This window comes from Delphinapterus leucas, chromosome 4, assembly GCF_059928025.1.
Source record: "Delphinapterus leucas isolate spDelLeu-1000000601 "Yukka" chromosome 4, BTC_Dleu_Yukka2, whole genome shotgun sequence".
NCBI classification, from domain to species: Eukaryota; Metazoa; Chordata; class Mammalia; order Artiodactyla; family Monodontidae; genus Delphinapterus; species Delphinapterus leucas.
In genome coordinates this window covers 119978744-120005792 of record NC_143132.1, presented here as the reverse complement: position 1 = coordinate 120005792, position 27049 = coordinate 119978744, and the positions used below count along the sequence as shown (strand labels likewise).

Here is a 27049-nt window from a genome sequence, read left to right as displayed (position 1 = left end):
ATAACTGATTTCAAGTAGATAAAATAGAGGTGATAGGGAGAAGGGGGACGGGAAGGAAAGGAGGGGAGGAGAAAAGAAGGAAGAAGAGACCCTGGAAGTTGAAATATCTCTATGCCCCGAGCCCAGCTGCTCTCTAATTGCCAGTTTTGTTTTTCCTTCCTTTCAAGTCATTTCTCTTCATATTTCAGAGCTCAGACAGTGCATGAAATTGTAGAATTGCTTTCTCGTGAGGCTGAGACATGCAGTTTCCTGTCAATCAAATCTCAACTTTTTCACGCTTGCTGGCCCCCCTTTCCCCACATATGCTCTTTCCCTCCACTTGTAGAGAAGGCCAAACATTGTATGTTTTTGTCCACTCCAGGACTGGAGTGTAGGCTTCTGTTTCTACCACTCCAGCCGGTGAGGAGGCAAAAGTTAAGATATGAGAGACCTGGGGCAGGAAATAGGGTGCCCTGTGGCCTCAGGGAATGCACTGATTTACAGAAATAGTGGTGTTTTGGAATATGGTTTTGGAACTCAGTTTTGGAATATGGTCCTTTAGGTGTCAGAAGCTTTTCCTCTGTGGTGGAGGGCTCCGTCTCTTTCCAGTTGAAGGCTTATTGGGAAGGAGTTTGGGGGGAGACAAGCCTTTGTGTATGAATTCTCATTACAGAGTCAGATGATTAACATTCCTTGGCTGTTTAGGGGTTTTCCCTTCATTATTCCCTAATCACACCCCTTTGTAACATCATAGGTGTTACACCTACACATACCTGCTAGGAGGCAGTGTGGAGTTAATCCCAGTTCTGTGACTAACAATAGAAAACAGAAAAAAATATTCCTGTTTACCTCACGGGACTGCTGCTAAAAGATCCAAAGACATATTTTTGAATATTTACATTAAGAGAAATATCCTGATCAGATAATATATGTGAAAACGTTCTAAACGGATAGAGGTTACACAAACGATCCTTTTACTTCTATTATGGAAGTCTTCTAAAAAATTACAGTCTTCTATAAAGTAAGTGAAAGCATTGGGACAACTTCTGCCTAAGGGGCCTTTGAAATGAGTCTAACAAATTCCAAAGGCTCCATTCCTAAATCTGAAAATAAACGAAGCCAAAGTCAAGGGGATGGTAATGTTGGTGAAACTGACATCACACCACATTAGATGGGGGGGGAGTGGGCATCAAGACCCTTGATAGGGCTTCCCTGGTGGCTCATTAGTTAAGAATCCGCCTGCCAATGCAGGGGACACGGGTTCGAGCCCTGGTCCGGGAAGATCCCACATGCCACAGAGCAACTAAGCCCGTGCACCACAACTACTGAGCCTGCGCTCTACAGCCCGCATGCCACAACTGCTGAAGCCTGTGCACCACAACTACTGAAGCCTGCCCACCTAGAGCCTGTGCTCTGGAACAAGAGAAGCCACTGCTATGAGAAGCCCGCACACCGCTGCGAAGAGCAGCCCCCGCTTGCCACAAATATAGAAAGCCCGAATGCAGCAACGAAGACCCAACGCAGCCAAAAATAAAATAAATTTATTTTTTTAAAAAAAGACACTTGATAATAAAGTATCTGGAAAACACATTTTACTGCCAATTACCAAAGTATTGTCTGAGAACCAGCAGCAGCCTCACTTGGGAATTTGTTAGAAACGCAAATTCTGGGCTTCCCTGGTGGCGCAGTGGTTGAGAGTCCCCCTGCCGATGCAGGGGACACGGGTTCGTGCCCCGGTCCGGGAGGATCCCACATGCCGCGGAGCGGCTGGGCCCGTGACCCATGGCCGCTGAGCCTGCGCGTCCGGAGCCTGTGCTCCGCAACGTGAGAGGCCCGCATACCGCAAAAAAAAAAAAAAAAGAAGTGCAAATTCTCAGGCCCTAACCCAGACCTGCTGGAATCAGATCAGAAGCAATGGGACAGGGGCCCAGGAAGCCATGTTCAGGGAGGGTTTGGATGATTCTGGGGTGCGCTTGGGTTTGAGAGCTACCGCTGTGCCCAAGTACTTTGTGTAGGCACGGACTTTACAGACGATTAACATTTCAAACACCTGGCTTTAGCTCCCAAACACTGGATGTAGACTCCGATTTTAACTCACATTTCTCTTCTTTGCCGGGGTTATTTGCTTAGCAGTATGAGTCTCAGGGCACAGACTGGAGCTTATTTTATTTTCTATCACCTTAATTTGAACAGCCCGTCCTAGAGTGGAGGGAGACCCATTTCGGTCGTGATGTGCTCTTTTCCGCGCCCAAGCTATGCAGCTCCAGGGAGGCATGCATGGAACAGGAAAATGGGTCTCGCTCCCTCGGGGTCCTCGCTTGCCGGGAGCGCTCAGCCTCCAAACCCTGCAAGGGGTCAGGCAATCTCCTCCACAGGTCCCTTCCAGCACCTACCCAAATCACCTCCAGCCCCAGGGGACCCGCTGTGCCTCTCAGATCTCTCACACTCCATGACCACGACACCCGGCTTTATCTCTTCTCTGGCTTTTAAGGCCCGGGAGAACATTTGACTTCTGGTTGTTTCTGCGTTTAATCCTGCAAGAATCCCTGAAGCCTCAAAGCCCTTAGGACCTAAAATGCAGGGAGAGCAAACACAAATTTTAAATTCCATAAGTTATCTAGCCATAGGTATTTCCCAGTATCCCTTAAGTAATCTGATATGTATTATTTGTTCCACTTCAAGGCTATACATAAGGGTAAAATGTGAACGTTTGCAATTAAGTCGTAATAACAATAAGCAATTGTATTGTTTTTTCCTCTTGCTTTACTTTTCCTTTTTTTTTTTTTTTTTTTTTTTTGCCGTGCCCCTGGGCTTGCAGGATCTTACTTCCCCTGACCAGTGATCAAACCCTGGACTGCCAGGGAGTTCCTATACTTTTGCTTTTTAAAATTATCCAAGTATTTTGGACACAATGATAAAAATCTAAACAATTTTAAAAACACACACATGACCCTACAATGGTTAAAAAAAAACCCCACCAAATTAATATTACCCATATTCTTTTCCCATTTTCGCCTGCATATATCAGTACACCTATTACTTTATATCCTGCCCTTCTCACTTATTATTAAAGATTTCCATGTTACAAGACAAACTTTATTAAATGAATATATAGGAGCTACGTAAAACTGATTAAAATATGCCTAAATCCTTCAACCTAGTAATTTCCCTCCGAATTCTACTTAACACAAGTGTTCAGAGCAAACTTATCAATCTTTTCTTCCTTGTAAATTTCTCGTTCCTCCCCACATGGGACAAAATAGAATGCTTCCGCATTTTACTCCATCCCCTTAATCTCTTCTACATGAAAGAGCAACTGCCTCAGTCAAGTGCCTCTGTATAAGACACTGTTGTTACCTCACAGAGAAAGACATAAAATGAGGGACAAGCAGATCCAGCTGCTTACCCACGGCTGGAGGAAGAGGTCATCTTTCCTACCTTTTATCCCAACCAAGAAAGGCTTTTTGTCTAACTCCCTTAGAGTTCCCCAGGCTAGGCATGCGGGGCTATCCCCAAAGTGCTTTCAGACCTATGATAATATATGAACAAAATCTGCTCAGTCTTCCTTCCTAGAAACAAAAGTGATAAGGTGCAACCCTGAAATCTAAAGGAAAATCCTGAATGCAACTTCACCTTTCAAACTCCTGCAGTGGTTTTCAAAATATGCTTCACAGGTAATGGTTTGGAGTACTAGGAGGAAGGAGAATGGATTTTCTATCCCTGGAGTCTAAAGCATCTACACCCTGTGCATATTCCACAAATCAGCAATGGCTCCCCTCCTCCCGTCACCCACTCCTCCACCAGTAAAGAATCTGATTAGACTAAGGTCCAAGGGGGACTAGAATCAAATGTTCATTTATGGCCCCTTATAGTTTCTCAAAATTTAAGGAGGAAATGGGGGAGACGATACTAAAGTAATTCCTTTTCTTTCTTTATCCCCTACTCACATCCCCAAATTAGGCACTATTTATTTATTTATTTAGGCTGCATTGGGTCCTCATTGCTGCACACGGGGCAGGGGCTACTCTTCGTTGTGGTTGCAGGCCTCTCACTGCGGTGTCTTCTCTTGTTGCAGAGTACGGGCTCTAGGCGTGTGGGCCTCAGTAGTTGCGACACGTGGGCTCAGTAGTTGTGGCTTGTGGGCTGTAGAACGCAGGCTCAGTAGTTGTGGCGCACGGGCTTAGTTGCTCTGCGGCATGTGGGATGTTCCCGGACCAGGGCTCAAACCCGTGTCCCCTGCATTGGCAGGTGGACTGCCAACCACTGTGCCACCAGGGAAGCCCAAAACTGGCACTATTTAGAGCTCACCTTTTCAGGTTACCTGATTCTAGCCTTTCATTGCTTTTTAGGTATTTTACAACTCTGTAAATTATGGATAAATGATAGCAATGCAAGGAAAGTCTTGTCTATAAACATGCAAATATACTGTCTGATGGATGTTTAATTGACTTTTCTCCTCCCCATGGAAAAGCCAATTTCCCTATTCATTTGTAAATTCATTTCAACATTCCTTTATTTCATATAAGTTTGTGTTTCTTGACTTCCTGTTTGAACTGGTTAACATCTTACAGGTTCCTTCATTAATAATGAATTAAATAAATATTTAATACATGTTCATATATCTAATTGAGAATTATGATTTTAGCCTTTTTTGAAAATCATCCTTTAACAAGATCAAACCTCCCAATTCCAATAAGAGTACTAGAAAAATCTAGCCTTCCATTCAAAGAATTGCTAAATAAAGTATAACAGGTGGGAAGTACAAGAGATAATCCTGTGGCTGTCCTAGAAATGACAAAGGGACTAGAGACAAACTTTTGTTCCACAAGGGTTAGGGGAGGTGGAAGTGAATAAATTGAGCCCTTGGAAGGTCTATGACCTCAGTGACAGGGTAGATCAGAATGAAATGTGTCCACCAAGTCAGGGAGATGTCAAGGAAGCTTGTCTGTCTCTGTTCTACACTCTGGTTAAAAACAGGTTTTGTTTTTTGTTTTTGTTTGTTTGTTTATAAGGTTTAAACCCTGGGCCTAATACCTCACTCAGTTTTGGTATAAGAATTTCATGATTCAGGAACTCCATTCTCCCTCCCCCCCAGCTGATAAATTAATATAAAATACTGTGAGATTAGTGATATCTTCCAGCTCTGTGAAAAGTCCAATACTCTTCTGTGGAAGAATGTTTCCACAACTCAGGCCACTAACTATTTTCACAGAAAACACAACCCCCACTAAAGTGAGTTAACTGTAAAAAATTGTTAAAGCATGAGGAAATATTCCACCATAAGTGATTCAGTGAACACAAGTACCAGAACTTGAGGTAATTAAAAAGATAAACTGGGACTTCCCTGGCAGTCCAGTGGTTAGGACTCCACGCTTCCACCACAGAGGGTGTGGGTTCAATCCCTGGTTGGGGAACTAAAGATCCCACATGCTTCATGGCATGGCTAAAAAAAAGAAAAAAGTGATAAACTGAAGGAATAAAATAATTATTAAAATTATTTAAAATATTTTAAAAATAATCAAAACCAACCAAAGAAAACCACAAAACCCTATTTTTAAAGGCAAATTTGAGGAGAAAATTTGAAAAAGAATTAAATAGAAACTTCAGAAGTAAAAAGGAGTTATTTGAAATTAAAACAAGCACACACACACACACAATGGATGAGTCAAAACCCATTAAACAAAACTAAAGATAATTATCAGGCTAGTAGATATGAGAAAATGATCCAAAATACTAAAGAGAGATAAAGAGAAAGGGTTATGGCCAAGAGATTAGGAGACATAGAAGGCAGTATGAGAAGGTTAGCCATACTTAGAATAGGAATTCTGGAAGGAAAGAGAAAAGAGAGAGAAATTTGAAGAGATAAATGGCATAAAAATTTTCAGTCTTGGTGAAATACATAAATCCCCAGATTCAAGGATCACTATGATCTGGAAATCAGGAAAAGTTAAGATAGACTCACTGTCCCAAACACCTTAGTGAAACCAAGAAACAAAGAGAAAATCTTCTAAGACTTAAGAACCCTGAGAGAAAATACATATAATGCACAAAGAAAGGACAGTAAATTGATAGCTGACTTTATAACAGCAATAATAGAGAAACCAGGAGGTAATAGAATAACATCTGATTGCTGAGGGGAAATAACTGTCAATCTGGAAATCAATATGCAAGCCATTCAAGACAGAAGACAGAATAAAAACATTTTCATACAAACAAACAAAAAGACTGAGAGCAATTATCACTCACTGTTAGTTGGTGAAAGAAGTACTAAGGGATGTACTTCTGGAAGAAGGAAATGGAACCCAGAAGGAATGAGATGCAAGAAGAAATGGTGAATAAATAAATTGGTAAACATGGAGCAATGTAAAAACAACACAGGCTCATAAAAGACAACAATAATAGCTAATTTGGGCAAAGAAAAATACAAGACAACATTAACATACATTATGGAAGAAGAGATGATTGAAATCAAAGCATGTTAAAGTCTTTGTTCAAGAAGGTAGAAATAAACGTTAATTTTAGACTTCATCAAACATACCTAGTTAAGTTTTAAAAGTGTTCATTGAGAGAATAGGTATAGAATGTATAACTATGAAAAAAAGATGGTGGGTGGGGGGTGATAAAGAAGCCTCAATTGGACGCTCTCCCACACACGGCACCCAGTCTCCCAGTACTGCTGTGTCCCATGCACCAGGGAAGGAGACACAAACCCAGATCCCCGTGGCAGCCATGCCCAAGAATAAAGGTAAAAATAGGTACAGAGGTAAGAATGAGAATGAATCTGAAACAAAGAACTAGTGTTCAAGAATGGGCCTGTAGCCCAGGTAAGTAAATGTTGGGAAATGCACAATTAGAAGCAATATGTTTTGATGGTCAGAAGAAATCGAGGGAAAAAAGCTTCAGTAAGAACTTAAGACACTATATTGTTGGGCTTGCAAGACTACTGGACAGCAAAGCTACATAATTTTTCATTACATCTCACACATAAAGGCATCTGCAGGCATATGTTGAGCTTCCAAGACAAGCTACAGTCAAAGGCAGTTACATTTGTTCCCAGAGATGATGCCAAAATCCAGTTAAATGTTGGAGATGATGAAGACACTGAGGATATCTAAATTGAACTCAACGTTTAACATCCTGATTTTTCTGAGGATTCTTGCACAATTTGGATCTTAGCCGCAACCCGTGAAGAAGACTAAAACATCATTAGCATGAGTGGTGTGTTAAAGCAGATAAATTTTTGATATTTGTTTTAAAGTATTATATTTCTCTTTTTAAATAATATTTATTTATTTATTTGGCTACACTGGATCTTAGCTGCTGCATGCAGGATCTTCGTTGTGGCGTGTGGGTTCTTTAGTTGCGGCATGCAAGATCTAGTTCCCTGACCAAGCCTGAACCCGGGCCCCTTGCATTGGGAGCACGGAGTCTTAATCACTGGACCACCAGGGAAGTCCCTAAAGTATTATATTTCTTTAAAAATGTATGATACTAAGGGACTTCACTGGTGGCACAGTGGTTAAGAATCTGCCTGCCATTGTAGGGGACACGGGTTTGAGCCCTGGTCTGGGAAGATCCCACATGTCACAGAGCAACCAAGCCCATGAGCCACAACTACTGAGCCTGTGTGCCACAGCTACAGAAGCCCACGTGCCTAGAGCCCGGTCTCCGCAACAACAGAAGCCACTGCAATGAGAACCCCGCGCACCGCAACGAAGAGTAGCCCTTGCTCGCCGCAACTAGAGAAAACCCGCGCGCAGCAACAAAGACCCAATGCAGCCAAAAATAAATAAATAAATAAACTTATAAAATAAAATTTTTTAAAAAGTATGATACTGAATTATCTTAAGTCAAATGTTAAATCCACTTTGTTCTTTTGTTATAATGGAATTTAATTTGCTTTAAAAAAAAACTACATCTGTTGTTTAGAGAAAAAGAAAAAAAAGCTACTAGTTTTCTGCTGTGACCAATTCACTCCAGTATATGGATGTTCTAAATAATAAATTTTATGCCCTGTAATTATTATGGATTATGTGTAAATCCCTAGTTTTGACTAGTCTGTGACTGATCAGAGGCTTCTTGTATGCTCCAGCTACTTTGATGTCCTCTCACAGTTTTGCTAAAATTCAAGGGAGGCAGGGACTTCCCTGGTGGTCCAGTGTCTAAGATGCTGAGCTCCCAATGCAGGGGGCCCGGGTTCAATCCCTGGTCTGGGAACTAGATCCCACATAACTCAACTAAGACCCAGTGCTGCCAAATAAATAAATATATATATATATTTTTTAAAGTTCAAGGGAGGCAGAAATCTGCATTTGATATCACAATGCATTACTCTTTTTTCATATTTAATAGATTTCTTTTTACTAATTTTGATCACATACATTGTTTTTATAGTCTTATGTTGCCAGCATAAAGAAATCAACAAAAAGTCATTTCCAAATACAGTTGAGTTTAAATTTGTAAGATTAGCAGTTGCAGAAATTGAACACTGGGTGGCACCGAATCATCATCAAAAATATTAATGTATTCACTTTTTTTACTTAATATGAATGGAAATTTTCATACAAAAAGAAACTTTCTTTTAAATATTTTGCTAAATATAGAGTTTAAAATTTTTTTTCTTTATATTTAGAGTTTTCCAAATATAGTTTTAAATATTTTTTCTTTAAAATAATTTCAAAGTTATAGAATGTTGCAAATATAAAAATAGTACCAAAACAGTCATATACCCTTTACCCTGATTTACCTAATATGAACATTTTATATCATTCACTTTTTATCATTCTCTCTCTCTTTCTTTCTAATAACTCTTTCTATCTATAATTATTTTCCTGAACCATTTGCAGAAAAGTTACATACATAAGGAGTCTTCACCCCTAAATATTTTAGTGTATATTTCCTGATAATAGGGATATTCAAAAGAGTCTCTCTTTTGATGGTATTTTGAAAATATTTTTACAGTACAAAAGATTAAGATAAAATTTTTTCCCAAAGCTTCATACATTGTAAGCTACAGTTTTGTGTGCTTTACATGTACTTAAATTATCGTTTAGAAATAAAAATAATTTTATACTAACTTCTACAAAATAAGCTCCTCTCAAGTTATCCCTAACCTGGGAGGAAAGGAAAAAACGAAATGGAAAGATGGTCTCCAATTTCTGAGGAAAAAAAATGGTAAAAATTATACTAAAGAAAATATCATGCTGCTGAGATAGATTTTTTCCATATTTTCCATAAAAAAGCTCAGAAATTTCATAACCCAACAGTCCAGTAGAAGGCAGGAATAGGAGTTAAATATAAGCAAAATAAAATAATTAAAAAATGATAAAAGTTAAAATACATGGCAAACAGAAAATGATAAATATGATAGTAGAAATAAATTCCAAAGCATCACTAATAATAATATATATAAATGTACTAAGCATAGTTTTTTAACTACATAAAAACATATTCAAATTTCAAGTATATGGTGTTTAAAATAGATACTTGAAACATAATAACATAGAAAGATTGAACATAAAGAGATAGAAAAAGATACCAGGACTTCCCTGGTGGTGCAGTGGTTAAGAATCCACCTGCCATTGCAGGGGACACGGGTTCAAGCCCTGGTGCAGGAAGATCCCACATGCCTCAGAGCAACTAAGCCCATGTGCCACAACTACTGAAGCCCGTGCGCCTAAAGCCTGTGCTCTGCAAGAAGAGAAGCCACCACAATGAGAAGCCAGCATAAAGCAATGATGAGTAGCCCTGCTCGCCACAACTAGAGAAAGCCTGCACACAGCAACAAAGACCCAACAGAGACATAAATAAATAAATAAATAAATTTTTAAAAAAAGACACCACACAAACAGCACCCAAAAGAAAGGTGAATACATATATATATGAATATATATTCCACATGAAATATAATAAAGTCAGAAAGCATTATCAGAGATTAGAATAGACACTACATAGCGGAAAAAAGCTATCAGAAAGGGTATAATTTGAATATGTATATGTATAACTTATATACTTTGCTGTACAGCAGAAACTAACACAATATTGTAAAGCAACTATACTCCAATAAAAAAAAGCAAAAAAAAGTAAAAAATAAATAGTTTAAAAAAGTAAAAAAAAAAGTATAATTTGAATACACCTAAACATAGTCTCAAAATATTTAAAGCAAAAACATGCAGAAATATTAGAAGAAACTTAGAAACTTACAAACCCATAAACTTCTATCAAGAAGTTTGAAAATTAATAAGAATCTAGATTTAAACAGCATAATTAACAATTTGATCAAGGTAACAAACACAGAACTGGCACCACAAACTAAAAAATACACATTATTTTTTTAAAATCATATATAGTACATTATAAAAAGTAACCACATAGGGATACTGGCTAGGAATATAATGTAGAGAAACCTCAGTGGAAAGGAATTTGAGAAGACTGCATTTATCCTTTAACCCCAAAATCTCAGTTCCAAGAATTTATCTCAAAAATACATGTGCAAAAATATGAAACGATAGGGAATTCCCTGGTGGTCCAGTGGTTAGGACTCAGTGCTTTCTCTGCTGGGGCATGGATTTGATCTCTGGTCGGGGAACTAAGAATCCACAAGCTGCATAATGTGGCCAAAAATTTTTTTTTAAAAAATTAAAGATATATACATAAGGCAATTTATTCCAGTTCACTTTGAAACAGCAAGAGACTGTGAAACAACCCAAATGTCCATGAATAGGTTACTGGTTGAATAATCATGGCACATCCTGATTATGCAACTGTAAAAAGAAGCAAGGAATATCTGTATACTGAAATGGACTGATGCCTAGCATATGAAATTTTTATTTTGTTTTGCAGGATATATTTTAAGTGAAAAAAGCAAAGAGAAGAAAAAAATATGTATGCAGTGCTACCATAAGAAAGTGCTTGCCTAAGAAAGTGATGATATATGCATAATATTTACATCTCTACCTCTATCTGTCTATGGAAGAACAAAACAAAAACTTTTTCAGAAATGTTATCTATAACCGAGCAATTCCACTCCTAGACATACACCCAAAAGAAAAGAAAACACGTATGTCCACACAGAAACTTCAACATGAATGTTCATAGCAGCACTGTTCATAATAGCCAAAAAATGGAAAAAACCCATCAACTGATGAATGAGTAAACAAATTGTGTTATGTACAAACAATGGAATATTATTTAGTCGTTAAAAAAGAAGACATATTGACGAACTGATGAGGATGATTATAATTTTTGTGACTTTCTGTTTGAATAAAAAAAAAAAGAAGAAAACATATTGATTCATACTATAAAATAAATGAACCCTGAATACATTGTGCGAGTGAAAGTAGTCAGTCGCAGAAGGCCATATATTATATTATTCCATTGATATGAAAAGTCCAGAATAGGCAAATCCAGAGAGAAAGAAAGTAGATTAGTGTTTGCCAGAGTTAGGGGGAAGGGAAAATGGGGAGTGACTGCTAACTGGTATGGGATTTCTTTTGGGGAAGATAAAATATTCTGAAATTAGATAGTGATGATAGTTGTCAACTTTGTAAATATACTAAAAACCACTGAATTGTACACTTTAAAGGGTGAATGTTATCGTGTATTAATTATATCTAATATTTTTAAATGTTTTAGTCTTATCAGCAGGAAGAGGCAACAGAGTAGAAAGGATAGGAATAGACACTGGATTTCTCTGAATATACATTGTTTAATAGATTTGACTTTAGAATCATGTAAATGTGCCATATAGTTATAAAATCAAACTAAAAAATTAGAAAGCAACCCCCAGGGGTCTATTTCTGGCATGGTAGTCTGAGGATCTTCATGGTTCACTCCGCAGTAAAACTGGTGAAAATCACTTTAAAATATTCAATCCTCTAGAGATCGTCTTTAGGCCATGTAGCAAATGCAAAAACATTTATTCAGGAAAACTTACTAAAATTTGGTAAGAGCAATGAGAATCTGTGACCTCTGAACCCACTCCCTCCCTTCTCCCAACTCAGAGTGATGGAACCTTCACTCCAGATGGATGCTGCCAAGACATAAGGCTCCCATCTTCCACCCACCTCCCACTCATGGGACAGAGGCTCTACCTTGGGTCTGGCACACTGAGAATACTAAGGTCTGATTCCCCTCGCTCTAGCTCATTCATAAAGCAAAGGTTCCATGCTCAGACAAGCAAGCCAAGAATACCAATGGCTATACAGCAGAAATTAAAGGAGTAGAAAATAGAAAAACAATAGCAAAAATAAATAAACTTGAAAGTTGGGGACTTCCCTGGAGGCAAAGTGGTTAAGAATCCGCCTGCCAATACAGGGGACATGGGTTTGATCCCTGGTCCAGGAAGATCCCACATGCTGCAGAGCAAATAAGCCTGTGCGCCACAACTACTGAGCCTGCGCTCTAGAGTCCGCAAGCCACAACTACTGAGTCTGCGTGCCACCACTACTGAAGCCCACGCACCTAGAGCCCATGCTCTGCAGCAAGAGAAGCAATGAAGACCCAACACAGCCATAAATAAATAAATATATTTTTTAAAAAGTTGCTTCTTTGAAAAGAACAATCAAGTTGACCAACCTTTAGCTAGATTGATCAAAAAAAAGAGAGAAGGCTCAAATGTAAGAGGGACATTATTACTCATCTTACAGAAATAAAAAGGATTGTGAAAGAATATTATGAACAATTGTATGCCAATAAATTAGGTAACTTAGATAAAATGGACAAATTTCTTAAAAGACATAAACTGAGTCAAGACAGAAAAGCTAACAAGTAAATAGATAGAATTTGTAATTTAAAAAAAACTATCAATAAAGAAAACTCCAGACCCAGATGGCCTCACTGGTGAACTCTTTTCTCCCTGCAGCATTTTTTTAAATTAATTAATTAATTAATTAATTTATTTATTTATTTATTTTTGGCTGCATTGGCTCCTTGCATGTGGGCTTTCTCTCACTGCGGTGAGCAGGGGCTACTCTTTGTTGTGGTGCGCAGGCTTCTCATTGTGGTGGCTTCTCTTGTTGTGGAGCACAAGCTCTAGGTGCTCGGGCTTCAGTAGCTGTGGATGCTGGCTCAGTAGTTGTGGCACACAGGCTTAGTTGCTCTGTGACGTGTGGGATCATCCCGGACCAGGGCTCGAACCCATGTCCCCTGCATTGACAGGCGGATTCTTAACCAGTGCACCACCAGGGATGTCCCCTCCCTGTAGCTTTATTGAGATGTAATTGACATATAACATTGTGTAAGTTTAAGGTGTACAATGTAATGATTTCATATACGTATAAATTGCAAAAGGATTACCATTCACTGGTGAATTCTACCAAACATTTAAAGAATTAACACCAGTTCTTCATAAACTCTTTCAGGAAATAGAAGAGGAAGGAACTCTTCCGATTTCATTCTATGAAGCTAGTATTATCCTATCCTGGTTATACCAAAACCAGACAAATACATCTCAAGAAATGAAAACTCCACCCAGATCTCTTATGAATTTAGATGCAGAAATCCTCAGCAAATGCATTACAAAAACCCACAGCTAACATCATACTTAATGGTAAAAGGCTGAATGCCTTCCTCCTAAGATCAGGAACAAGATAATTATGTCCACTGTTGCCACTTCTAGTCAATACTGTACTGGAGGTTCTAACCAGAGTAATTAGACAAAAAAAGAAAAGACATTCAGATTGGAAAAGAAAGAACTAAGATTATTTTTATTTGCAGAAAACAATCTTGTACGTGGAAAATCCTAAGGAATCCCCCCCCAAAAAATACTGTTAGAACTAATAAATGAGCTTAGTAAGTTTGCAGTACACAAGGCAATATACAGAAACAAATCATTTTTCTATATAGTAGCACTAAGCAAACAAAAAAATGAAATTAAGGAAACAATTTCAGGAATTCCCTGGCAGTCCAGTGATTAGGACTCTGCACTTTCCCTGCCAAGGGTGCAGGTTCAATCCCTGCTCGGGGAACTAAGATCCTGCAAGCCCTGGGGTGCAATAAAAAAAAAAAAAAAAAAGAAAAAAGGCAAAAAAACCAATTTCATTTATAATGGAATCAAAAAGAATAAAGTGCTTAGGAATAAATTTAACGTAAGTGCAAAACATATACTTTGAAAACTACAAAACGTTGAAAGAAATGAAAGAAAACCTAATGAATGAAAGGATATCTCATGTTCATGGATTGGAAGACTTAATATTGTTAAAATGGCAATGCTTCCCAAGCTACAGATTCAACACTATCCCTACTAGAATGCCAGCTGACTTCTTTGTAGAAATTAACAACCAGATTCTAAAATTCATATAAAAACTCAAGGAACACAGAATAGCCAAAATAATCTTGAAAAAGAACAAGGTTAAATGACCCACACCTCCTGATTTCAAAACTTACTACATAACAAGAGTAATCTACGTTCTGGGGCTGGTGTAAAGCTAGTCATATAGATCAATGGAATAGAACTGAAAGTTCAGAAATAAACACATATATATAAACCACCTGAGGGACTTCCCTGGCAGTCCAGTGGTTAACCCTAACCCTAACCCATTGCAGGGGACACGGGTTCAATCCCTGGCTGGGAACCAAGATCCCTCATGCCCATGGTGTGGCCAAAAAAATAATCAATCAATCAATCAATCAATTAATCACCTGAAATTCCTCTCTGTGATTATGCTACTAATTTGTTACACAGTTAGGTTCATTTGTTCCATTTGATTTTGATTTTCAGGCTTTTCTTTCTTTCTTTTTTTTTTCCTAACAGCTTTATTGAGATATAATTCACATACCATACAATTCACCCATTTTATTAAAGTGAAAAATTAAGCAGTTTTTAGGATATTCAGAGCTGTACAACCATCACCACAATCACAACATTTTTATCACCTCAAAAAGAAATCTAGTACCCTTTGCCAATTACCACTCAATTATCCCCCCCCACTTTATAGCCTAAAGCAATCACTAATATACTTTCTGTTTCTATGTATTTGCCTACTGTGGACATTGCATATAAATGGAATCATTTGATATGTGATATTTTGTGACTGGCTTCATCCATGTTGTGGCATTTATAAACACTTCGTTCCTTCTTACAGCTGAACAATATTCCATTATATGGATATACCATATTTTGTGAATCCACTCATGAACTGATGGAGATTTGGGTTGTTTCTACCTTTGACTATTGTGGATAATGCTGCTATAAACATTTGTGTACAAGTTTTTGAGTGGACGTACGTTTCCATTTCTCTTGGATATATACCTAGGAGTAGAATTGCTTGGTCAAATTGTTAAGTCTTTGTTTAACTTTTTTGAGGACTGCCAGATTGTTTTCCAAAGCAGCTTTACATCCCCACCAGTGTATGAGGGTTCCAATTTCTCTAAATCCTTGTCAACATTTGTTATTATTATCTTTTTGATTCCAGCCATCCTAGTGGGTGTGAAGCGGTATCTCACAGTGGTTTAAGTTTGAATTTCCCTGATGGCGAATGATTTTCATGTGCTTATTGGCTGAGTGTGTATCTTCTTTGGTGAAATATCTATGCATCCTGTGCTTATTTTTATTTTATTTTATTTTAGTAAGAACATTTTAAAAATTGAGGTATAATTGACATACAACACTATATCAGTCCAGGTGTGCAACATAATGATTCAATACTTGTATATATGCTGCAAAATGATCACCACAATAATTCTAGTTAACATCCATCCCCATACGTAGTTACAGACTTTTTTTTCTTTGCGATGGAAACTTTTAAGATTTACTTTCTTAGCAACTTTCAAATATGTAATACAGTATTATTAATTATAGTGGCCATGCTCTGCATTACATCCCCATGACTAATTTATTTTATAACAGGAAGTTTGTACCTTTTGACTCTGTTCACCCGTTTCACGCACCCCACTCACCACCCCCTGCCTCGGGTAACCATCCATCAAAGAATATTTAATATGAGATCTCTTTTTGCCCATTTAAAAAAATATTTATTTCTTATTATTGATTTGTAAGAGATCTTGATATAATCCTAGATACAAGTCCTTTATCAGATATATGATTTGCAAATATTTTCTCCCAGTCTATGAATTGTGTTTTTAACTTTCTTGATAGCGCCTTTTGAAGCACAAAAGTTTTAAATTTAGATGAAGTACAATTAATCTACTTCTTTTGTTGCTTGTGCTTTTGGTGTCATATCTAAGAATTCATTGCCAAATCTAAGGTCATGAAGATTTATGCCCATGTTTTCTTCTAAGGGTTTTATAGTTTTGGCTCTTGCATTTAGGTCTTTATCAATTTTGAGTTTATTTTTATATATGATATAAGGCAAGGGTCCAATTTGATCCCTTTGTTTGTGGCTATTGTTGTCCCATTTGTTGAAAAGACTATTGTTTTCCTATTGAATCGCCTTGGTGTCCTTGTTGAAAACCCAATTGACTCTATCTCCCTCATGAAATATTGCCCAAGGACAAAAAGAACTGCAAAGAAATTTTTTATTCTTTTTGTTTGTTTGTTTTGTTTTTTCTTTTTAAAATTTTTTTTGCAAAGAAATTTTTTAAAACATTGTTTTCAGTAATCATAGTGTTAATAAAATTATTACTGTATTTTGAAGCTAGTGTAGATTTAGTGGGATAAAGTAACTAAATAATTATATTAATGTTCTCAGGAGCCAAGGTTTTCAATTTAAGAAAAAAAGGATACAAATATAAAATTTAAGAAATATGTGAAAGCCTGTAATCTTAAATTTTAGTTGGAATTATTGATATAAATTCATGTTGTATTTTCTCTTTTGTTTTCTACCTTTTGTTATCTTTGTTTTATCATATTTTCTATCTTTGCTCACTAAAAGTCTTAGAAGCAATGAAAACACATGGGCAATTAGCATCCATAGACTTTAGGTTGTGACCTCTAAATACCGTATCCTGGTACAAAGAACTCTGAGAAAATGGCCAATTCCATATCTAGGGCAGGAAATATATCAGGTGAATCTTGGGCATCTTGTTATGCCAGTCTCTTTTCTATGTGCTTTACATGTGTTGGGCTGTACCCCTCAGGCCTAGAGCCTGGAGTCAGCAACAGAGACATCAATGGTTTAATGGATAAGGGGGAGCTTACACGTCTGAAGCAAGGTCCTGGAGCGACATCCCACCATGTGTGGCAGACAGTGAGCAGGATATGGTGGCAGTCTTTGCTGGGTTGGGGGTGGCGGCAAAATTACCAGTTATAGGGGAATTGACATCAGGTAGGCTCATTAGTTACTAGGGAAACAGGAGCACAGGGAGCAGAGGAGCAGAGGAGCACGCCCTTCATTACACCTTTGATCAGCTATCACTGGGAATTCTCTGGAGGTCCAGTGGTTAGGACTCTGAGAAGCTTTCACTAGCTGGGGCCAGGGGCAAGTACTAGGAAGGTCAGTCATATGGGTAGGGCAGAGGCAAAGCAGGCACTGGTTGGGCAGGGGATGTACAGAGAGCAAGAGAATATCCATCTTGAGTGGCCTGATCATGCAACATGCATTAGCTCACTTAATTTCATTTTATAGTTGCGAAACTGAGACTTTAAATAGATTGCCCAAGGTTACACAGATACAAAGCGATAAAAAACAGATACAAACCCAGGCTTCAGAGCCAGCATTTGAAAAGTTGCTCAACCTTGCTAGGAATCAGACAAATGCATATTACAACAACACTGAGACTATTTTCTTATTAGAAGGGCAAAAGTTGAGGATATAGGAACTCTTATACATTGCTGGTGTAAATTTAATTTTTTAGAAACTATTTTGGATAATGATTTCACCATACTTAATACATTTGAAGATGTACATACCTCATACCCAGAAGTTCCACTTCTAGACTAGAGAAATTCTATATACATCTGTACAAGGAAACAATGTATAAACATCCACGTTGTTTACAGCTGTACAAATATTGAGAAAAAGAAAGCTGGTGACTTCCTGCCACGTTAAATATGGAGGCTGCCTTCTTTTTGTTTTCGATGAGGAAGGCCCCTTACCCTATCAGAGATCTCTTTGTTTTTGCGGTTCACGAAGCAGGGGAATGTTATTTGCATAGAGTATTTTTAAGTTTTAAAAGTGCTTTTACCATCATTAGGTTTCAGAACAGTTGTGTGTGACAAGAGGGTGTTTCCTTTTCCTTAGGCCAAGAAACTTAGGGGATTTAAGGCCATAGATCGAGAACTCGGAGCCCGCTTTAAAACTTCTCAAAGTTTAATGTTCATACAAATCAGATGGTGGTCCTGTGAAAATGCAAATTATCTTTCAGTGGGCCTTGGGTGAGGCCCAAGATTTTGCATTCCTAACAGGTTTCCAGGTTACTGTGGGTCCCCTGGCCACACTCTTGAGTAGTGGGAGATTAGACCATTGACACAGGCTGGATATTAAACTCCACTGGTCCACTTTCCCTGTCTGTCCTTCGCAGTGCAGATGGATTTAAATGCAATGTTTAGCAAAAGAAAGGGATCTCACCTTGAAAAAATCCTGATGTTGTTCCCAAGCAAGCAGAAATGACTTTAAGATTTCATGTTTTCATTCTCTCTGGCACCTTCCTTCTTTGTGTAATCCATTTGTAATTAATAGGTGGGCCATGCACGGGTAACCAGGACTGGAGCTAGGCAGAAGCATGCTTGGGTACTTCCAGTGTTGATTTATCTTTATGATTCAGGCTTTGTCAGAAATTATAGTCTGCCTCAGTCCTGGATGCCTTTCCACCTTAGAATCTACAATTGTTTATTAACTGATGCTCAGTGTGTCAAACAGAAAACAAACCTGCAGCACCTTCGTGGTTCACCCTGGTTCCCCAGCACTCCTGGGTGTCAGGAACTAAGTGCTGTTCAGGAGCTCTGAGTGGGAGCGCGACCCGCATTTACCTAGAGGGGCCCTGTGAGTCTCCTCTTCCCAGAGTATGAGATCTGATTTGGTAACCACACCACACCCCAAATGCTTAACAACGTGGTACAGCCTTGCTGTAGGGAATTCCTCTGTGAAGAGAAGCAGCTATTCTCCCAGGGACTGGATCTGGTTTGGGGGGTACAGAGCCATTCTGGGTTCCCAGTCTGGTGTGGAGAAGGGTGCCCCAGTGTGGCATCCTTGCCCCTTCCAGTGCCCTAGAATGGGGCTGGGGACAGAGGGCAGCTGACAGCCCATAGGCACCTGTCCTAAACAGCAGGTGCGGTGGTTTGAGTCTTTCCATATAAGTGGACAGACTGGTATAGTGAGGTATCAGCTTTCTTTGTGAAGCATTTTTTGGTTTTCTCAATTACAATTATTATGAACGGTTCTCAAATGTGACTAAAGGACAAATACGGCTATTGATATATTTCCAAATATCAAGCTTCTCTTGGGAGAGTTTGTTTCTAAGGTAGTCTGAATTCTAATGCTGAGCCCAGCCATTAAGCAGAGGTTGCCAGGATTGGAAGTATCTGGGATGCATGTTATTTTGGGGTTAGATGATCTTACAAGACACGTTCTTACTTTAAAGATGATTCTGATATAATAGCGTTCTCATTGCTCTCCTTCACTTTATCACTCGACTCAAATGTTGGGCTCAGGACTTCCCCAGTGGTCCAGTGGTTAAGGATCCACCTTCCAATGCAGGCGAAGTGGGTTCGATCCCTGGTCTGGGAGCTAATATCCCACATGCCGCCAGGCGACTAAGCCCGAGTGACACAACTACTGAGCCCGCCTGCTCTGAAGCCCATGCGCCACAGCTAGAGAGAAGCTCCTGCACCATATCAAAAATCCCTCATGCCGCAACTAAGAATCAATGCAGCCAAAGATAAATAAATATTTAAAAATAAATAAATAAATAAAATGTTGAGCTCCCCCTATGTATGTAAAGTTTCACACTAGCCTTTGTGGTGGTGAGAGTAAATGAAAAAGAATGAAAAAGAAAGATATGGCATTTGTTCTATTTTTTAAAATAATTTTTTAAATTTATTTTTGGCTGCATTGGGTCTTTGTTGCTGTGCACGGGCTCACGGGCTCTAGAGCACAGGCTCAGTAGTTGTGGCGCACGGGCTTGTTTGCTCCACAGCATGTGGGATCTTCCCAGGCCAGGGCTCAAACCCGTGTCCCCTGCATTGGCAGGCGGATTCTTAACCACTGCACCACCAGGGAAGCCCCTGGCATTTGTTCTTAAGGACTGCATACACTAGCTGAGAAACTAAGAAACAAAACCAAGAATTATGGGAACATAATAAACACTAACTGGTCCAGAGTCATCAGTTCCAAAGAGAGTGTTTCTGACTCCCATAGCAAGGGAAAACTTCACAGAGGAGGTAAAATTTAAGCTAGACTTTGAAGGCTGTGTAGTATTGTAACGTAGGAAAAATGAGCAAAAACACTTAAAGTGCAGGTTATCTAGAGAACAAATAGGTGGTTGCCAGAGGGGAAGGGACTAGGGGGAGGAGAGAAGTAGGTGACAGGTGAGGTGGTACAAAATTCCAGCCGCAAAATAAATGAGTCACAGAGGTGAAATGTGGGGAAAATAGTCAATGGTTATGTAATGTCTTTGTATGGTGACAGATCATAACTAGACTTATCATGATGATCATTTTGAAGTGTATAGAAATATTGAATCACTATGTTGGGTACCAGGAACTGACATAGTGTTGTAGGTCAACTATACTTCAAAAACAAATCAACTAACTCAGAGAAAAAGAGATGAGATTTGAGGCAGTGGTGGAGCTGGGGGGAGGGGGAATTGGATGAAGGCAATCAAAAGGTACAACTTCCAGTTATAAGAAAAATAAGTATTAGATGTAATGTACAACCTGATAAATACAGTGAACACTGCTGTATGTTATATATGAAAGTTGTTAAGAGAGGAAATCCTAAGAGTGCTCATCACAAGGAAAATATTTTTTTCTATTTCTTTAATTTTGTATCTATATGAGATGATGGATGATCACTAAACTTATTGTGATCATTTCATGAAGTATGTAGGTTAAATCACTGTGCTCTACATCTTAAACTTACACAGTGCTATATGTCAATTATATCTTAATGAAACTAGAACAAAACACTTAGTAAAGTGAATAAATGCTGTTGGAAAAATGGTGCTTATAGTTGACACTGGGTTGCTACAACCTTTTATTTGTAAAAAATGCAGTATCTGTGAAGAACAATAAAGTAAGATATGCCTAAGCAGATATTGCTTTATTTTTTAAAAAAATAAATTTATTTATTTATTTTTGGCTGCGTTGGGTCTTCGTTGCTACGCGTGGGCTTTCCCTAGTTGTGCGAGCGGGGCTTACTCTTCGTTGCAGTGCACGGGCTTCTCGTTGCGGTGGCTTCTCTTGTTGCGGAGCACAGGCTCTAGGCGCGTGAGCTTCAGTAGTGGCACACAGGCTCAGTAGTTGTGGCTCGTGGGCTTTAGAGTGCAGGCTCAGTAGTTGTGGTGCGCCAGCTCAGTAGTTGTGGCTCGTGGGCTTAGTTGCTCTGCGGCATGTGGGATCTTCCCAGACCAGGGCTCAAACTCGTGTCCCCTGCATTGGCAGGCGGATTCTTAACCACTGCACCATTAGGGAAGTCTGCTTGTGTTTTTTTTGTTTTGTTTTTTTTTTTTAGACAGATTGAGTTTTTGTTGCAACCCTGCATTGTTAGATGATTGTTATTTTTAAAAATATTTATTTTGCTGTGCTGGGTGTTAGTTGCAGCACGTGGGATCTTTAGTTGTGGCATGTGAACTCTTAGTTGAGGCATGTGAGATCTAGTTCCCTGACCAGGGATTGAATCCAGGCCACCTGCATTGGGAGCTCCGAGTCTTAGCGATTGGACCACCAGGGAAGTCCCAATAAAGTATTTTTTAATTAAGGTATATTCATCTTTTAAAGACCTAATGCTATTGCACACTTAATAGGCTACAGTGTAGTGTAAACATAACTTTTATATGCACTGGGAAATCGGACAATTCCTGTGACTCGCTTTATTGTGATATTCACTTTATTGTGGTGGTCTGGAACTGAACCCGCGTTATCTCTGAGGTTTGCCTGTATATGGGGATCAGTTTTCTCTTGAAGTTCATTCTTCCTTCTAGAGGAAAGAAAAGTGATTTTAATGCTAACCAATTCCACTAGTCAAAATAAAAGTAATGCAATAGAGCTCATGTACACTGAACCTAGATAATATGAGCCTTTCATGTATTTGTGATTTTAACAGAACCCCAGGGAGAAGACAGTACTCAAAATGGTAAAATTTTGAGCCCAAAACCAAGAGTTAAAGAATACTTTTTAGTTGTTTTCACTTTTATAACCTCCCTCAAGTCAGAGTGTGTAGGCAAATCGTCATTTGATGTCTCTATTTAAGGTCAATTCTGTGTTTGTTCTTTTTCCACATAAATGCAAAGAATTAGTTACCATGTCTGGAATGCTGAATCTGAAAAAATTGAGGTACAAGAACCTTATTGTGAATTATACAAATAAAGGAAGTAAGCATTGAAAAAAAGAAAAGCATAAGGCACAAGGCATCTGAAAAATGAAAGTAGAGTCTTTGGGCTAGAGCGAGTTTATGACAGGAAGATGTTGGGACAAGGCTAGGTTGGGCCACGTTGTGAAGTGTCCTAAAAATCAAAGCTAAAGAGTTAATGCAACCCAATGGCAGTAGGAAGCCATTGAAGTTTAGTTAATCCTCAGATTTTACCTTTATCAAACACTCAAGGGGGTTCATGCGATTAATATATAATCTTCTAAGGTAAGAGGAAACATTCCTAAAGAATTATAATTCCTTGGCACTCAACATACTAAAGAGCCAATTTGGTCATCCCAAATCCAGTTTTCTAATCCTTGCTTTGCTACTGGTTCACTGATGATGGGAAAGATAACTTCTCTAGGCCATAATTTCCTCAAGTGTAAATCAAGATCATTTGAAAAGTTCCTTTTAGCTCCAAACTCAATTATTCTCATTCTCCTGTTTGACTTTCTCTGTAACAGTGAGAAAAGAAGAAAAACCTGTTACTAACCCATTTAATGATATTGAAATCATGGTTTTAATTTTTTTACACTGGAAAAGAAGTCACATATGCATTATTCACTGAAACTTGTATCTGTGGAGAGCACATATGTGTATTTTTTTGACTACTGGGCTATCAAAAATTATTTTTCAACATCACAGATAAAAAAGAAATTAAACAAAAAAAACTTTAGCAAAACTACTTTTAAAAATGTACTCTGGAATATGTGAAAGTGAATAACATTACTTATTTGATCTTTGTTAATTTTGTGCTGTACAGGAAACACCAATAGTAAATTTGTCACAAATTCATTTTCAAAAAAAAGTTGCATCCATAAAAGGACAAACGTTTTTTCTTTCTTCTTTAAATTGGCAACATGCAAAAATTTTAGCTTTCTAAAAGCAGAAGCAAAGAGCTCATGAAAACAGAAGTGTCCTATGTGGGTATTTTGCAGTCACTCTTATGGTTTCTAGATGGTTGAGTGAGTCAGGAAATCTTGGCTCTAGTTTCTACTCTACCTCAACTAGTTCTGTGAGGGCAAATCCACCATTTATCTGGTTTTACTTTTCCTTTGAAAGACTTATCACAATTATGGTCGTTTTCATTGTATTGTCTTTTTCCTCACTACTGGACTGAAAGATACCTCAGTGCTGAGATTCTGTATTCACATATCTATCTCCAGATCTGGCACATAAGTTACTCAATATTCACTGAATAAATGAATTTTTTACTTATCTGTAAATGGAGGCAGTTGTACTAAATTTCCCGTCATTTAAAAAAAAATAAATTTATTTATTTTTGGCTGCCTTTGGTTCTTCATTGCTGTGCACGGCTTTCTCTACTTGCAGCGAGTGGGGGCCACTCTTCGGGTGGGTGCAGTGCGTGGGCTTCTCATTGCAGTGGCTTCTATAGCTGCGGAGCATGGGCTCTAGGCACGTGGGCTTCAGTAGTTGTGGTACGTGGGCTCAGTAGTTGTAGCTCACGGGCTCAGTAGTTGTGGCACATGGGCTTAGCTGCTCTGCAGCATGTGGGATCTTCCCCGGCCAGGGCTCAAACCCGTGTACCCTGCATTGGCAGGTGTATTCTTAACCACTGCACCACCAGGGAAGCCCTCTATGGCATTTCTATCTTTGATTCTTTGATATGAATTTACTTTGAATTATTTAAGTCCAGACAGTTGAATTTTTCCCTTCAGCTTGATTTCTAGCATTTTATTGCTCATTAGCACTCTTTCCAGATTTGGCCATTTTTGTTCTAACTTGAAGATAAAGTGGTACAAGCAGCTAGAGTGGGACTGTGTTTAGACAGGAAAGGATTCTCTGTGGGAATGTCATAGAATTTGTTATTGAACCCAACTCCTACCTCTTAAAGTTGTGGTTTGCATCTAAAATGACAAGTTAAAAAAACTAATACATAGGTAAATGTGAATCAAACTTCAGAACAATTTCTAAATGGAAAATCTGATGATGTCCTAAATTTTACAGATGCTAAAAGCATAATAAAATTTTGTTGCTGAACCTCCCAAGAATATAATCCAGCACTACATGGTAGTCCTTTGTGCCAACAAAACTCCAGGAACCTCAGTGACAATAGCCATGGCCTTGCAGTTGAGTATATACATTTCTTTAATGTAAATCAAAGCCTATTACAATGCATTCTGTTACAATGAAAATCTTCACTTATTTTGGAAGCTCACTCAATCATTTTGAGCAACATTATATACAACCCAACAGATACAATGAAATCACTGACAACTCCTTGAAACGTTATAGCTAAATTACAAAGAGTAATTGGATAATGTAGACAACCCCGATAAAGTATTTATTCTCACATTGTGCTCAATATTAGATGACATATAAAATTCAACTGGGAAAGGGAAATCAAAAAAAAGAAAAAAATTGTGCTTTTCCTTGAACCAGACTCAAATAATGAGATGAGGGTAAACCCCAGTTGGGAAAGTATTTAATTCATTGTGCTTTTATATATTTTTCTTGCTACCTATTCCCAGTTAAAACCTTAAATTTGTGCCTCTGGGTACTATTTCTTTTAACTCAAGTACAACATACCAGGCGTTCCTTAAAATCATTTTCTATTAAGTATAAAAAGTATACTCAGATGAGAACTCGATAAAATCATTTCCTTTTAGAAGGCATCAAATATTCAGGGATCTTTATTTTTAAAGGGTTAATGAAATGACATAGCTTTCATTGACCCAAACATGCATAATCCATCCTTAAAAATGCACCCAATTGGTAATGACACGATATACAAAGGGAATGCAACTTTACATATGTAAAATGATTGCTCACTATGGCAATTTAACAAATTAACAGACATTGTACATTAAAAACAAAACAACACAAAAACCCTCAATGTCTTAAAGCCAGTTATCTATAGGAAACCAAGGGAAATTCTGATATGGAATAGTTTGACTCAAAGCAAAGAATAAGGCACCTGCTATGAATTTAGAACAATAATTAAGTTACAACAAAATAGAATTAGTTAACCAAGACACTTGTTTCCAAGAGGGAAACAAGTACAGGGGTTGATTTCCTGGGTGAGAAAGGCAGGTAACAATGCAGATAAAAACCTGCTGGCCTAAGGTCAGCAGATTCCTTTCCTATTGTAGTCAAGTTCCTAAACGTCCTTAACCACTCCTCTCCTTTATTCTCCCCATACTTAGGGGTATGGGAAGCTCTGAGGTTCACACTGTATATAGACTAGGTAGTAGATTTCCCTTCTGTTCCTCTTAAAACAGCTTATTTTCCAGAGGTATCCTGAGGCAATTAACACAGCAAACAAGCAGCTTTCTTTCCAATTCATTACCACATAGACACCTCTCAGGCTTTTTTCATCATTATGGCTAAGAATTTAAATAGCCAATACTTGAAATTTTCAACAGTACCAGAAAACTCAAAACCTGCCTTATCACTCACCCTTACCATTAGTAAAAAGAAAGTTTGATCAATCATAACCTATAAAATCATACAACAAAGGGAAGACTGAAGACTGATCCGTATCAGTAAATCCATTTCATTTCACATGACACTTTAGTCTGATGTATCTAGTACCCTAACAGAATTTTAATCATAAATCAAGAAAAACCATTTCCAAACTAATTTGCAGTTGATGTGCCTTTTTGGTATTAAAAGCGCTATTAACATGCTGTTCTACGGCACACTGGACTCAACAGTACGTCCTGATGAGGCATCCATTTTTAGTACTATTTTTCCCTAAAATGTTGTGAGCATAATAGGCCCCTTTGATATATTAAAGTAATTCTGGTGAAATCAATGGTGATATAAAAAACCTTCCCTGACTTTACTCCACCATGGCTGCTTTTAGTGAAACCGAAGTGACTAAGTTATAAAATGCTCAACCAAGTTGTTTTCTTATGGCCTCTTACGTTAGTATATTCACTCATGCGAAGTCCAAGGTAGTGTAAAAGGAATAATATTGTTAAAATAGACGTTGTGGCTATAAGCATCTCCCTTTATATTAGGCATTTAGAAGCTTTTTAAAATTTTCAGGTGCTAAAGATTTCGGGAAAACTAGGCTAACTGTGTAGTTGTTCCATTTATAAGCACCTTATTACAGGACGGTTACATGACCCTCTATGGGAGTGTGCTTTCAAGAAATAGTAATAAAGTGCCTAGCTATATAAAAACCGTAGGATTCCAAATTTTAAATTAAGCTAATTGCATTTACACATTAGGGCTAACAAAATCTAGACCCTGTCTACACAGATTCAATCTAATTACCTATATTGTATACTGTTCTAATAACCACATTAAAAAAAAAACTTACTCTTTACTGACTGAATAAGTAGGGTCCACTACTGTAGCTTAACAAATTTTATTGCTTTATTCATGTGGTGCTTTTGCAAGGCACTGTGGTATGGACTAGAAAACTTGGAATGACTTGTGAAGAAACCTTGGAATGACACATGAAGGATGATATGAAAAGTCATTCTGAGGCAGGATGCTTTACTGAATTGTTTTTAACCAGGGTATGGAACATCAGGAATGAGTTCAAGTTAAAATTCACAGGAGAATGGAAACATCTTAAGGTCAGTCACTTCACATGCCCATCCTGATACTTTGAATAATCTGGAAAATTG

General features: G+C 38.1%; 2 protein-coding genes across 3 annotated transcripts in view; one reads left to right on the top strand and one right to left on the bottom strand.

Moving 5' to 3' along the window:
• The window catches only part of TSC22D2 (TSC22 domain family member 2), a 126598-nt gene extending 101303 nt beyond the window's left edge, over positions 1–25295 (top strand). For both annotated transcript variants that reach the window (XR_016393113.1, XM_089911013.1), the window contains one exon: positions 1–25295. This exon is cut by the window's left edge. The gene's annotated coding sequence lies outside the window, so the exon portion shown is untranslated.
• The window catches only part of SERP1 (stress associated endoplasmic reticulum protein 1), a 4547-nt gene continuing 2034 nt past the window's right edge, over positions 24537–27049 (bottom strand). The window contains exon 3 of the mRNA XM_022582747.2: positions 24537–27049. Within this exon, the coding sequence (XP_022438455.1) occupies positions 27009–27049 (41 nt within the window). The 3' untranslated portion in view covers positions 24537–27008.